This window comes from Salarias fasciatus, chromosome 2 (assembly GCF_902148845.1).
Source record: "Salarias fasciatus chromosome 2, fSalaFa1.1, whole genome shotgun sequence".
In the NCBI taxonomy this organism is placed as follows: domain Eukaryota; kingdom Metazoa; phylum Chordata; class Actinopteri; order Blenniiformes; family Blenniidae; genus Salarias; species Salarias fasciatus.
In genome coordinates this window covers 30,266,432-30,282,228 of record NC_043746.1, presented here as the reverse complement: position 1 = coordinate 30,282,228, position 15,797 = coordinate 30,266,432, and the positions used below count along the sequence as shown (strand labels likewise).

General features: G+C 46.2%; 1 protein-coding gene across 1 annotated transcript in view; it reads left to right on the top strand.

The window, feature by feature from the left end:
- The window catches only part of anxa5a (annexin A5a), a 24,322-nt gene extending 8,525 nt beyond the window's left edge, over nucleotides 1-15,797 (top strand). Inside the window, exons 2-12 of the mRNA XM_030102979.1 lie at nucleotides 374-458; nucleotides 1,185-1,279; nucleotides 4,485-4,598; nucleotides 7,763-7,853; nucleotides 8,210-8,289; nucleotides 8,432-8,482; nucleotides 9,750-9,843; nucleotides 10,293-10,388; nucleotides 10,558-10,616; nucleotides 13,068-13,190; nucleotides 15,738-15,797. Of these exons, the coding sequence (XP_029958839.1) occupies nucleotides 374-458; nucleotides 1,185-1,279; nucleotides 4,485-4,598; nucleotides 7,763-7,853; nucleotides 8,210-8,289; nucleotides 8,432-8,482; nucleotides 9,750-9,843; nucleotides 10,293-10,388; nucleotides 10,558-10,616; nucleotides 13,068-13,190; nucleotides 15,738-15,797 (948 nt within the window). The remainder of the gene's footprint in view (nucleotides 1-373; nucleotides 459-1,184; nucleotides 1,280-4,484; nucleotides 4,599-7,762; nucleotides 7,854-8,209; nucleotides 8,290-8,431; nucleotides 8,483-9,749; nucleotides 9,844-10,292; nucleotides 10,389-10,557; nucleotides 10,617-13,067; nucleotides 13,191-15,737) is intronic.

Sequence of the window (15,797 nt, the reverse complement as noted above, 5' to 3'; positions counted from 1 at the left end):
GCAGGCTGGAGCCAGCTGCTGTGTTTGGGTGGAGGCTGCAGTCCAGGCTACGTCGTCTTATTGCTTTTCCCACAAATGACATTTACCTTGATAACCATCTGAGCTCGTTCACCTGAGCCGAAGCGTCTCTTACACGCGTGACGAGAAGCAGCAGCTTGTTTTTACACTCCGCTCTCCGGATATTCAACCAGGTGCGGGTTTTTCCCTCCAGACAGGTGGAGCGAATCATTGTTGTTCTGAGTGAAGCGATGGTGAGGAGATGAGCCGAGGGTTGGATGCAGTTCAGGAAGATCAGGAAAACAGAGTAATCATGTCATTTACTTGAAATTGGTTCTTGTCTTGTTGGCTAAACGCCGGGTCTCTCTTCCTGCAGGCGTTCAGAGGCAGCGTCCGGCCGTACGTCAACTTCAACGCCAAGCACGACGCCGAGGTTCTCCACAGAGCCATGAAGGGAATCGGTCAGTTTTCACAGCATCAGCACTCCTCCAAGATATTTACGGGAACCATGGATCCAACAGTCTTCACTGCTTTTTCGCCAGAGCTCTCTGAACTTCTGTTTACTTCTAAGACTCCTCATAAACTTCCCCTAATCTTATTTATAGGAAGCTGTTTTCAAGCAGCAAGACAAGAGAAGCATTGCAGATCTCCCTAATTCGATTGTTGATCATTAAAAAGAGCATTTCAGACTTCCTCTGGTTCAAGCCAACACATTTTTTCCATTTCAAATATTTGGTGCCTTCTTATTACGCACATCCACAACACGGTTTCACCAAGTCTAAATCCTAACGAGATCCGTGTAATGAGGTTTTGAGGAGTGAGGATTAAAGAGGCGTCCTCGGAGCAGACTCCCGACTCGACGTGATGTGATTGTAGACGGAGACTCATCCATCCATCATGAAGCAGCGGCTTCCCGTAACACCATCATTAAACCCTGTCAGGCTCCGTCCCCTCGTCCCACGCTGACCTGCCGTCACCGGCGCGTCAGACATTTTTAAATCTCCCGGCCGTTATCGACTCCAGAGTCGATCCGGACCCAGAGGAGAGCGGCCGGCCCGGGGCTGGACATCAGACCACCGGCAGCCGCCGTCATCGCTGTGAAATAAACTGAAGTGTCTCCCATCAGGGGAAAAGACACGTCTGTCGTCCACGTCTTCTCATCTGGAGTCTGGTCTCCGTCCCTCCAGGCACAGATGAAGACGCCGTCCTCATGCTGCTGACGGCGCGAAGCAACGACCAGCGCCAGCAGATCAAAGCAGCCTACAAGAAGGCCTATGGCAAGGTGAGGCAAACCAAACATCCACCATCCATCCACCATCCATCATCCATCCACCATCCACCATCCATCCACCATCCACCATCCATCCACCATCCACCATCCATCATCCATCCACCATCCATCATTCATCATCCATCATCCATCATCCATCATCCATCCACCATCCATCATTCATCCATCCATCATCCATCCACCATCCATCATCCATCCACCATCCACCATCCATCATCCATCCACCATCCATCCACCATCCATCATCCATCCACCATCCACCATCCATCATCCATCATCCATCATCCATCCACCATCCATCATCCATCCACCATCCACCATCCATCATCCATCCACCATCCATCCACCATCCATCATTCATCCATCCATCATCCATCCACCATCCATCATCCATCCACCATCTACCATCCATCATCCATCCACCATCCATCCACCATCCATCATCCATCCACCATCCACCATCCATCATCCATCCACCATCCATCATCCATCCACCATCCACCATCCATCATCCATCCACCATCCATCCACCATCCATCATTCATCCATCCATCATCCATCATCTGTCCATCATCCATCCACCATCCATCCACCATCCATCATCTGTCCATCATCCATCCACCATCCATCCACCATCCATCATTCATCCATCCATCATCCATCATCCATCCATCATCCATCATCCATCCACCATCCATCCACCATCCATCATTCATCAATCCATCATCCATCATCCGTCCATCATCCATCATCCATCCACCATCCATCATTCATCCATCCATCATCCATCATCCATCCACCATCCATCATTCATCCATCCATCATCCATCATCTGTCCATCGTCCATCCATCATCCATCCACCATCCATCATTCATCCATCCATCATCCGTCCATCATCCATCATCCATCCATCCATCCACCATCCATCATCATCCATCTATCATCTATCCATCCATCATCCATCCATCATGCATCCATCATCCATCCATCATGCATCCACCATCATCCATCCATCCATCCATCCATTGTCTGTCCATCATCTATCCATCCACCCATCATCCATTCATCCATCATCCATCCATCTGTCCACAAATCCGTCCACCCATCCATCCCTCCATCCACCCATCATCCATTCATCCACCCATCCAACCATCATTCACCCATTCACCCATTAATCATCATCCATCCATCCATCCATCCATCCATCCATCCATAATCCATGCATCTATCCATCCATCCATCAGTCACCCATTCACCCATCTATCATCATCCATCCATCCATCCATCCAACCATCCATCTATCCATTTATCCATCCATCCATCAGCCATCCATCCATCCATCCATCCAGCCATCCATTATCCATCGATCATCTATAATCAATCCACCCATCCCTCCATCCCTCCATCCATCCATCATCCACCCATCCATCCATCCATCCATCATCCAACCATCCATTATCCATCCATCCAGCACCGATCATCTATCATCAATCCATTATTCCATCCATCCATCCATCCATCCATCATCCATCCTCATCCATCCATCCATCCATCCATCCATTCATTCAATCATAAGAGAAAAAAGATCAATATTCTGACAATACTGACAGATTTTTGACTCTTTCTAATAAATTGCTTGATGTTTATGTGTTTTTGTTGTTTACATGTTGTTCCTTTAATTTGCCCTTTTCTCTTCTGGTCATAAACAGTGTGATGATGTGTGATTTACACTTGTTTCTTTATCTGTTTGTTTCCTCTTTGTCTGGATCTGCAGGTGTTTTTCTGTTTAAAGGAATCTCTTTTATAAAGCTAAATTGAATGGAATTCATCGGATAAGTGATCCTGAGAAGCTGCAGACTGATGAACATTGTTCACTAAACACAGAGTTGGTGTCGACATGTTCCTCCTCAGAACATCCCCGGTTGGACTCAGTGTGGAGATTGCATGTTCTCCCCGTCCAGTGGAATCTGCTTTAGTGGAATGAAGCGTGGATGATGTGATGCTATACGACAATGCTTATTAGCAAACTAATTGAGGAAACTAGTTTTTCGCGTGTTGAATGATCCTCTCTGGATTTCTTTGGACAAACCTGGATCAGTGAGTGTTGAAGCTTCCTTCCTGAAGCAGTGCAGGCAGTAATTCCCTGCAGCCGCCGTCCTCGCTCACATGTTCCAGCACGCTGTCAGGTTGTTTTATGGCCACCTGTGGATTGAAAGCAGAGAGGTAATTTGCTTTCTGTGGAGGGTTATTGAAAAGCATTCTGGCAGAGGTAATTACTGCCTCCAGTAGAAATGGACCAAGCAGAAGGAACAAGAGAATATCACACAGCAGTTTCTGGAAAACCTGTGACTACTGTGGTGTTTTATCAAAATGAGCCGCTCGCAGTACTTGTTATAAAACGTAATGGCTGCTTTAGGCAGCTCGTCGGCAGAGGAACACCTCAAGTCAGAGCCTTGGTTTCCCCTGATTTGTAGCAAGAGGTCATCATTTCTGCTTTGTGCTTGAACTTTTAATAAAACCTTCATGAGCACTGGCTCCCAACAATTACACTGAAAAATGGAAAATAGATTTTTATGGGAAAAGGCAGACGGATTATGTAATCTAGACATAAGGAGACTTTATCCAGAGCACTCATAAATCCAGAGACTAAATACATTAATGGATCCCGAGGAGTGTGTGTTATGGGTGTGCTCAGCAATGCAGGCAGAAAACAATTTGAATATTGAAGGCGAGGCATTATGTACTGTTGTTTATGGTCATACAGCTCTGGTAAGGAATTACTGTGTTGAAGTAAATGATGTAGTTAGTGTGGGTTCTGAGAGGTTTTTATTTGTCCTTGAAAACATTCATAGAGCAGTGGTAGTGAGATTTACCACAAACTGAAGCTTAATCCAACTTAGATACGGTTAATCTTTCATTTTTCAATTTAAAACATAACAGAGAACAGATTATAGAGCATCTTCCTCCTCTAACATCCAGATTATAGAGCATCTTCCTCCTCTAACATCCAGATTATAGAGCATCTTCCTCCTCTAACATCCAGATTATAGAGCATCTTCCTCCTCTAACATCCAGATTATAGAGCATCTTCCTCCTCTACCATCCTGATGACAGCTGAAGTGTTGTGGTTGTGTAGTCTGTGTGTGAATCCCTTGTGTTGTTGCCTCTCGTCATGAATCCTCCTGCTGGCTGCAGGATTTGGTCAGTGCCTTGAAGTCTGAGCTGGGCGGCCTGTTTGAGAGTCTGATCGTGGCCCTGATGACTCCGCCGGTCCTCTACGACGCTTCACAGCTGCACAAAGCTCTCAAGGTACCAGCCTCCTCATGCTCCCAATTTAGCTGTGCCCACAGGTGTGTGATGTGCTGGAACTTGATGCTCATTATTTGTTTTATATTGTAGTAGTCCAGGAAAAGGAGGCTCAGACGAATATCCAGTTTGTGGCTCGTTTATTGGCACAATCGGCTCAGTTCAAGGCATTTCAGAACATGCGCATCTCTCGCGCCCAATAACGGAACAACAGGAACAAACTTTCACCCCGGAAACACCCCCTACTCCAGAGTCCTTCCACAAAAGTTCCAGGGGAATCTGTCTCTCAGGGGAGGCCCACTATATAAGTCTGCTGCAGCAGCCGCTACAATATATTATGTAACATGTTTTGTTTCATTAAGTTTGAGACATTTCAGTCTGTCTGGACAAGCCGTGGATTTACCGAGCCACTAACTGTTCAGAAAAACAGAACCCCTGTTAGCATGCCACATAATCATATTAAAGGTGCATTGAGGAGTTTGCACGGTTTATGTGAAACAGCGCCCCCTGCAGGCCTTGGGCGTAACGCAGCTTAGTGAAACACTCGTGCCTGTGGCTTATGTGCACGGAAGAGGGGGACTCCGTCTTCGCTCTTTTAGCAGCGCTCGAGTAAAATGTAAGTTTCTTTTACCTGGTGGAGTCTGTGCTGGAGCTGTGGCAGTGCTAGAAGCCAGTCTTTTCTTACTTTCTGGAAGATCCTGATCAGTTGTTGCTCACTAAGCATCTGGCGGAGTAATGGCGGACAAACCGAAACTTAACAAGCCGGAGTGCGCATTACGTCATTCCTTTCAAATTCTCCCCAAAAAAAATTCTGGAGCCGGACCGGCACTGCAACTTTCAAGTGACAATTTAGCGCTGTTACAGGTACTTGTAATGAATATGTCAGGGCACATTGTACACATCATTAAAAATGTGTAACATATTTATGGTGGAAAATAAGTATTTTTAAAGTTGAAAAACTCCTTAATGCACCTTTAAGAATGGAAAAAGAAAAGAAAAACAAAAACGACTGTAGGATCAAAAACAGAAATCAGATTGAAAAAGGAGAGTAATTAAAAGGGACGCTTTTGTAAGATAAAGATAACAAAGAGAGAAATGTTTGACCAAGTAAAAAATAACTGACTACAACTTCATAATAGGTGTGATTGGATTGCATCCATCCATCCACCATCCAGCCATCCATCCAACATCCACAAATCCACCCACCCATCCATCCATCCATCCATCAAACCGTCCATCCAACCATCCACAAATCCATCCATCCATCCATCCATCCATCCATCCATCCATCCATCCATCCATCCATCCAACATCCACAAATCCACTCACCCATACATACATCCATCCAACCATCCATCCATCCATCCAACCATCCACAAATCCACTCACCCATACATCTGTCCATCCATCCATCATCCAACCATCCAACCATTCAACCAATCATCCAATCATCCACAAATCCATCCATCATCCATCCGTCCATCCAACCATCCAATCATCCTTCCATCCATCCATCCATCCAACCATCCAACCAATCATCCACAAATCCATCCATCATCCACCCATCCACCCATCCATCCATCCATCGTTTCAAAAAGAGAACTAAATCTCCTCCCTTCCCTTCGTTTTGCTCTGATAATTCTTATCTTTGTGTTTCAGTCATCTTATCAGACTCTTTTCCAGCAGCTACATTCAGCCAGAAAACTCTGCAGCTCTGAAGTTCAGCTCAAAACACATGAAGTGAGCAACAGGAAGTAAACTTTCTTTATCGAGACTCGACAGAGGGAAATATTTCTCTGTGGAGTCGATGAACAACAAAGTGAAAATATTGTCTTTGCTTCTGGAACTGAGCGTCTGCAGGTCTGTTTGTGAAGCTTGAAGGCAGCTCCTGTTTTTCCAGATTATTCTCTCTGCGTTCAGCGGCTCTCGTCAGAGTCCGTCTGTGTGTTCGTGACGGAGAAGAGCTGAAAGCCCGGTGAAGGCAAGGACGCCACAAAACAATCAGCCGCTAATGGGTTCACGCAGGATGAATTGTATTTTTGTGCCACAGGTATTGTGAGGCTCGCCGTGGTTTTCATTTTCTCACATTGTGATAATTACTGACGTTCAGGGTCAGATCTGGAGCGTGCATCATTTGTGGAATTCATCTTTCATGCAAGGTTATTTTCATGAAACGGCTGAATTCCCGGTTTTCTCCTTTCATCACAGCTGATTCAGAACGGATAAAGACTCAGCCTTGTGTCTGAGGTGCCTTCCTCAGAGTGTGCAGCCTGCAAGCCACTTTCCACAGACTGATCCATTTTTTATTTCAGAAGGAGATTTTGAGTGATGTATAAATTGAAATGACTCAAAATTACTGTATTAATGAGTTTATTTCAATGTATGAAATGTCAAATGTTGATCAAAGCTGAGGCCATGCAGCGAGTCCGGCTCATTAAATTAGCTGTCGCAGCTCTCATGTGATCAGTCCCGATGTGGCCTTTTAGTGAACACAATCCAACAGTTTGAGCCCTGATTCTGGATATTTGACATCACAGGTAAAGTATGTCGTGTTTTTAAATTAAATTTTAATCTAATGAAAATGAAAACAACACTCACACTGTCATTTAATAAACCTGCACCTTTATTAAAGCTGCTTTTTCTCTCAGTTTTGACCTCTAGGCCCGTTTACAGTCTGGACCATGAAACCACGTCCATCAGCTCCGTTACAGCTGAACACACAGATTTAAACATCCATTATTGGCTCCTGGTTTGTGGCTCATATGTAAAAACACGGAGATGTTTGAAAACCTTTTACTTTGCAGGCGTTTCGTGTCTCATTCAAGGCTCATAAAATGTGAAGTGTTGCCTGGGGAGAGGATGTCTGGACCCTCCAACATGCTATAAATGGAGCTTTTTCCTCCTCATTATTTTGCAGACGAGCTTTTTTTTTAGAGTTGGACTTAACGTTCTTATCACAGCTGCTCCTCCATCAGGCCGACAGGTCAGATATTCTTTTACTGGAAGGTTAATTATAGGAATGAGAGGAGAATGTCAAACATCACTTTCATTTTTCTGCGTTCTTTCTCGTGTGTCCTGGGATGTATAGTTTAAATCTTATTTAAAAACACCGGCGTCCCTGCTGTGTGTGTCTGATCCTGCCCGTCCGTGCTGTGTGTGGTTCTCAGGGCGCCGGCACTGACGACGACGTGCTGATTGAGATCCTGGCCTCCAGGAGCGACCAGCGGATTAAAGAAATCGTCAAAGTGTACAAGAAAGGTGAGCCGGCAGAGAGCAGTGAGGGATGTGGCGAGTGAGGACTGCTAAAGCTCTCAGTTCATCGTCTGCAGCATCCAATTATCCTGCGTCACAGAGAGACGCTCCCCGACTCACCTCACACGCACACACACACACAGCGTTAGCAGCGTCAGATTTATTGCAAAGATTTAAATTCCCACATGCAGACACTCCAGCAGAGCAACACGCACACACAAAATACAGTCCTTGCTGCAAAACACACAACGCCGACGAGGAAACAACAACTAGAGCCAAACTGGGAGGGAGCAGGGGAGCAGGGAGAGCAACACTGGGCAGAGGCAGCACCTCCTCTGCTCCTCTGCTCCTCCTCCCTCCAGAGTTCGGCAGCAAGCTGGAGAAGGACGTGTGTGGCGACACCTCGGGGCACTACCAGAAGCTCCTGGTCATCCTGCTGCAGGTAGGCCGGGCGGAGAGAGGCGGAGGGAGGCCGGGGCGATGTCCTCCATCCTCACTGTCCTGCTCTGTGTGTGTGTGTGTGTGTGTGTGTGTGTGTGTGTGTGTGTGTGTGTGTGTGTGTGTGTGTGTGTGTGTGTGTGAAGGGGAGCAGAGAGGAGGCCGTCGACGAGGGGAAGATCGAGAAGGACGCAAAGGTGAAAGAACAGAAGATCTGGAATGAAAACAGGCCGGAAGAGACATGTCTGATATTAGAATGGAAAGGATGGAGGGATGTGTGTATTCAAATATAGGAGGGAAAACTACACAGTTCTTACTTTATTAACTACTTTTCAATCAATCCGAAAGATTTTAAAAGTCTTCATGACTTCTAACATTTCTCAATTATTTTCAAACTTGTAAAAACAAATTATAAACACAGCAGAAAAAGATTTATTGATGCTAATCTGAATTGATCTCTCTCTCCCCTCCATCTATATATCTATCAGACATTCATTTACACACAATAAAAACTCCATATCCAAGTATAGACACCTATAAATGCTTATATACATACAACTCAGATACAATAATAATAATAATAACAATAATAATAGCAATAGATTTGTTTCGTACAGCTCTTTCAGAGCGCAGGAACAAGCTGATAGAGCTCAAGCTGATAAACAAGCATTAAAAGCGATCTCGAACAGGTGTGTTTTGACAAAAAAAAACATTCAAATAAATGAAACTGGACGTGTCTGAAAATGTCTTGGAGGAGGTGAAACCTCTTGTCCTCTATAATGGCACCATCGCGTTCATTTCAAACTGAGGTTCTCGTTCTGCTTTAATCTGAAGTCGCCGTTCCTCCTCTCATCATAATCCTCCTAAAAAAACGCCATGTGGAGAAGTGTAGGTGTGTGTCGTGGTTGTGGGGTTTATCCGACAGGTACTGTCACAGTGCGGCTGCCAGCAGCTCGAAGAAGTGGAAATAAGGATAAAACATGCAGGAGCCCCAGCGCAGCCCAGGCAATTTCTCAGATTTTCACTCCTTCCAAAGGCCACGGTGTGGAAGATGTGATCATGTTTTTGATTCCGGTCTCTGCAGAGGAAGCCAGAGAGCGTGGAGCTTGAACAGTGAATCCGTTTCAGGAGGCGACCCTCTGGGAGCTGGACGTCTTGTTTAAAAAGCGCTTCTCATTACTGATATTGAACTGTGAATTGGGATTCGGCGCTCACGAACGTCATGTGAGCCGTACATGTGGTGCGCGGTGACAGCTTCCCTGCTCCGAACGCCACGGTCCGACACCGCGGCAAACTATTTATGATTCATTCAAAACAATTAGAGCGAGATCAAACTCGGGTTAATGAGAAAAGCATCCTGCAGGGAAAGGTCCTCCAGTCTCACCGCAGGCCCACACAAAAACACCTATTTGTGCTGTGAGAGGTGTGAAGCCTCCCAGTGAGGCTTTGCGCTCTGCGTTCCAGGACCTGTTCGCCGCCGGCGAGGCCAAGCTGGGCACCGACGAGGAGAAATTCATCAGCATCCTGGGCAACAGGAGCGCCGAGCATCTCAGGGAAGGTGAGCTTGTTTGTGTCTGCCAAACAGCGCGCAGCGTTTATTAGAAGAATTGGAATAAAGAGCAGTTTAGGGAAAACGCGGCTGTGCGGGGAAAAAAGCCGAGGAAGTGAAAAACACAGGCGAGAGCGGGGAGAGAGCGCCACAGCTTAATGATCAACAACCGGAGTCCCGCCGGCCCCGAACTGTTGGCTCCGAGTGAAGGCAGAGAGCAAATCAGCGCGTCAGACACCTGAGTGAACGCACAGCACGCTGAAAAATTCAAATGGAGGGGAGCGAGAGGCACACACACACACACACACGCCGGCTTGTTTCTGAGGAAGAGGCATGTTCTGAAACGATCTGCTGAAAACAACACATTATGGTTCAACAGCTAACTGCATTAAAAACACAGTCAGACAGAATGGAAAGCGCGCTCATGCTCAGTTTGGCTGCATCTCTTCGTGTTTCAGTGTTCGACGCCTACAAGAAGCTCTCGGGCTCGGACATGGAGGACAGCATCCGGGGAGAGACCACCGGGAACCTGGAGGACCTGCTGCTGGCCGTCGGTAAGACTCTCAGCCACATCCCAGAGACGCTTCATTCATCAGGCAGTGACAGAGAGGACGGCTGGAGATCAGGTTACAGTGAAAACACATCAGGAAACAGCGCCGGGCGGGAAGAGCCAATGGGAGGAGAGCTGCTCTGCTCACGCTGCTGCTGCTCCTCTCTCCTCAGTGACATGCGCCAGAAGCAGACCGCTCTTCTTTGCTGAGAGTCTCTACAGATCTATGAGGGTTGGTATCCATCCATCCATCCATCCTCCATCCATCCATCCATCATCCATCCATCCATCATCCATCCATCATCCATCCATCATCCATCCATCATCCATCATCCATCTATCCATCATCCATCTATCCATCCATCATCCATCCATCATCCATCCATCCATCATCCATCCATCCATTATCCATCCATCCATCATACATCATCCATCCATCCTCCATCATCCATCCATCCATCCATCATCCATCTATCCATCCATCATCCATCCATTCTCCATCCATCCATCATCCATCCATCCATCCATCCATCATCCATCCATCCATCCATCATCCATCCTCCATCATCCATCCATTATCCATCATCCATCCATCATCCATCCATTATCCATCATCCATCCATCATCCATCCATCCATCCATCCATCCATCATCCATCCATCATGCATCATCCATCATCCATCCATCATCCATCATCTATCATCCATCCTTCCATCCATCATCCATCCATCCATCCATCCATCCATCCATCATCCATCCATCCTCCATCCATCATCCATCCATCATCCATCCATCATTCACCCATCCATCCATCATCCATCCATTATCCATCCATTATCCATCCTCCATCATCCATCCATTATCCATCATCCATCCATCATCCATCCTCCATCATCCATCCATTATCCATCATCCATCCATCATCCACCCATCCATCCATCATCCATCCATCATCCATCCTCCATCATCCATCCATTATCCATCATCCATCCATCATCCACCCATCCATCCATCATCCATCCATCATCCATCCATTATCCATCATCCATCCATCCATCCATCATCTATCCATCCATCATCATCCATCCATCATCCATCCATCCATCATCCATCCATCCATTATCCATCCATCCATCATACATCATCCATCCATCCTCCATCATCCATCCATCCATCCATCATCCATCTATCCATCCATCATCCATCCATTCTCCATCCATCCATCATCCATCCATCCATCCATCCATCATCCATCCATCCATCCATCATCCATCCTCCATCATCCATCCATTATCCATCATCCATCCATCATCCATCCATTATCCATCATCCATCCATCATCCATCCATCCATCCATCCATCCATCCATCATCCATCCATCCTCCATCCATCATCCATCCATCATCCATCCATCATTCACCCATCCATCCATCATCCATCCATTATCCATCCATTATCCATCCTCCATCATCCATCCATTATCCATCATCCATCCATCATCCATCCTCCATCATCCATCCATTATCCATCATCCATCCATCATCCACCCATCCATCCATCATCCATCCATCATCCATCCTCCATCATCCATCCATTATCCATCATCCATCCATCATCCACCCATCCATCCATCATCCATCCATCATCCATCCATTATCCATCATCCATCCATCCATCCATCATCTATCCATCCATCATCATCCATCCATCCATCCATCATGCATCATCCATCCATCATCCATCCATCCATCATCCATCCATCCATCATCCATCCATCATCCATCCATCATCCATCCATCATCAATTATCCAGCCATCATCCATCCATCCATCCATCCATCATCCATCCATCCAGCCATCATCCATCCATCCATTGGTCATCCATCATCCATCCATCATCTATCATCCATCATCCGTCCATCCATCCGTCCATCATCCATCCATCCATCCATCATCCATCTGTGTGAATGAAGGAAAATGGAAGGGGATGAATGAGAACTTTGCAGGTTTGATTCCTACAGTGGGCAGGTCACCGCTGTGGAGTATGACCTTCGACCCCCTCAGCCTACCTTCAGCTAATTTCTCTGTTGTAAGAAGTTTGGTCCAAGCAGATGGTTCGAAGCAGAGGGATGGATGAGTACACTACATAAACATTACTCTACACACACAAACATGGTGTGAATGCAGACGTGTGTTTCTCAGCAGAGACTAAATCCAGATATTGTTCAAAATGCTATAAAGATTTGAAATGTAACGTGCATTCTACTCTGTATGTGTTGCTTTCTGTAGTTGTGTGGTGAACGTGTGTGTGTGTGTGTGTGTGTGTGTGTGTGTGTGTGTGTGTGTGTGTGTGTGTGTGTGTGTGTGCAGGATTGGCAGTTCAGCCTTGTTTGACTCACTGAATGTTGCAGGCGGTGAAGCCAGCGGGCTTTGTTAGATTCAGGGACAGAGTTCGCTGAGCTCTAGAAGAAGGACGAGGATCAGAGCAGCTTGACTTCTGCCTTGTAGACATGTCTGTGTGTGAGTCTGTTTACAGGCAGCACTTCAATCATGAAAACTAGAATCAAAGTGAGGAACAACTTGATGAGTTCTGAAGAGAGAATAGATCGATTGATGAATGACGTCTTTGTGTGTGTGCAGGAGTGTTTTCTCCTCCGTTTGATGTGGTGTGTCTGTCTCGACAGCGAGCGGGAACCGACGACGACACGCTGATGAGGATCATGGTGTCGAGGAGCGAGGAGGACATGCTGGACATCCGGGACGCCTTCAAGAAGAAGTACGGAGCGTCTCTGTACACCACCATCCAGGTAGCCCTCACACACTGCTGAGGAGAGATGCATGATGGGTGATTAGCACGCCCCTCCCTCCTCGTGCGCGGCTGTAAAGCAGCAGCTGTGCGGTAGCGGCGTCAGGATGGAGGGCGGATCACCGCCGTGCTCGCTGAGGCTTTTCACAGTGAATTCGTCCTTTCTGCCGGGAAAGGTTCCCTCAGTGAAGGCTTACCGCCCTCCTCCTGCTCGGCTCCACATTCCCACATTACCTCCCGAAAAACCTGCAAAATGTAGAATAGCAAGTGTTTTCTTTACAGTTCTGAGCCTAATTTTAAACTGAATTACTGCAGTCATCATTTCCATGTTTCCTGTCTTTTCATGAGAGGCTTTATTGGTTTATTCACCGACGTTTCAGATAAGTTTTCATGAATAGATCCCTCTCAGCCCACTCCTGTCATTAAGAGCACTAATTATAACCCGTTGACGGTCCTGGAAGTGGAGCACGGCTTTAACGTCACGAGCGTTCCACTGCTCCACCGCGCCATGCGGCTGACATGAGGAGTGTAAATGTCAGCAGTGGCGACAAGCCGCTCTAGCAGAAGTCAGAATCTGCCATTTAAACTGTCAGAAATCAACACCTAACAACGAAAGAGGACGAGACACGTGGCGTGTTTTCAGTCCACACTGTGAAATGAAAGAAAACGTCACCTTGTATTGTTCAGACTTTAATCACAGCTTCAGTGAGAGCGGTAAACAGCTTTTCAGCAGTAATCTGATTTCTGCGAAGTGTTTGTCTCATACCCGCCATGTTCCTGTAAATATCAAAGCATCGCTGGACAGAGGACTGTCACACAGCGCGGCGGCTTGGCTCCGGCGTTTTAGCCTAAATACCGAAGACATGTGGGAAAATGTAATCTCACTACGTCTACTGTCAGCACTGCATTCCTCTCAGGACGGCGGGATTATTTAGTGCTGCCGTTCATGTACCGAGCAAAGAATTATGGGACGCCTGCTCCACAGTATTGTGTTTGTCACAAAGCTTCGATCGACGCCGCAGACCGACGCGCTCCATGGTTTATACATGTCTGAACTCTGAATATACACGCCACAGTGGAGATTGTTGAGCCGGCAGTGAGTTAGTCCAGACTTTACAGCCTCCTGTTCTCGTCAGGTCAGATTAAATACCGTCGGAGCTCAGACTGCTCTCTCTCTACCTCTCTGGAGCCATAATTCACCTTCACCGTGACTAAACTTCATACAGGTGTCGCTTTTCTGGGGATTTCTCTGCTTCTGACACTAATCTTTCCTCCTCCTGTTATTGTGATGTCCGTTTTCCTCCGGCTGTCGGTTTAAAGGTGTGTGTGAAGCATCCATCAGTTATTTGCAGAAACATTCGCATTTGAAGTGTTTTGAAGACATGTGGACTCCACACTAAGAGGCGCTAAGAGGAGCGGAGGGTGGAAATACTCTCATATGATAAATAACAAGCTGTGGCAGCTGTATACAAGACAGAAAGACCTCAATTTTACCACCATTAACTGTTTGATAAATGAAAGGGTTCATTTTTTCATGAACTGTGTTGTGATTTAGTTTGATATTTCTAATCTCGAAGCTTTCATGTCAATAGTCTCTGCTGCGTGTGATAAATTGGATTTATTGTAAGTTTTTAGACGAGAAAATTCAACGTGTGACGATCGTAAGACTATTAAAACCTGAAAAATCCTCATTTATAAGCAGACGACAGTTAAAAGTAAAGAAAAGATTTTACATATTTAAATCTCCATTGTGTTTGAAGAAATCTTTCAAATCCTGAAAATGAACGAAATCAAATAAATCAAATGTAAAAACCAACCCGAGCTCTAACACCTAATGCATCGTCTTGTGCGAGATCAAAATGATCTTTTATTGATTCTGGTCTAACTCTAGGTTCATGCAACTTTTACAGGTACAAAACAAGAATTTTTGCAAAAACTCCATCAAATTCAACATGTCTAAAACATGATGTTTTAGTTGATGGAGTTCAACTGAATTAAAGGTTTAAAAAGAAAGGCACGAACACGAAGATTCTAAAACAATCTGCTAATCAGGGAGAAATGAATCTACACGTGATAATAACCCTCCTGCTGTACTGAGGTCAGTTTCATTCAGTCTCAAAACATCTTATTTACGAACTGCGGTGAAAAAACCCAAGGTCTCCGTGCAGAGTGACAGATCCAGTCTGAACCACATGAAAAGACGTTCAGCTCTATTCATGATGCGTCCTCAAACACAACACAGTCTCAGGACGCTCTGAAGAGAAAACCAACCCTTCAACAGGAAGGAGCGCGTAGCTTCCTGCAGAACCAGAGTCAGAGGAGACTTTCTGTAGATGGTTTATCGGACGGTGTTGGTCCAGTGAAACACATCAGGCTCTGTGTTTTCCCTGTGGCGAGGAGGAGGAGGAACGCTCCCCCAGCCCCCGCCATGCCACGGAGCTTTGTGACATTGTAATGAAGCCACGGGGGAGAGGCTCCAGTGAAACGTGTTGTTCTGTGAACGCGGGCGCTCCACTGGGTCAGCTCTTCTGTCCTGGTCTGGTTGCAGGAGGACACGACCGGAGACTACCAGAAGGCCCTGCTCTACCTCTGTGGAGGGAATGATTAA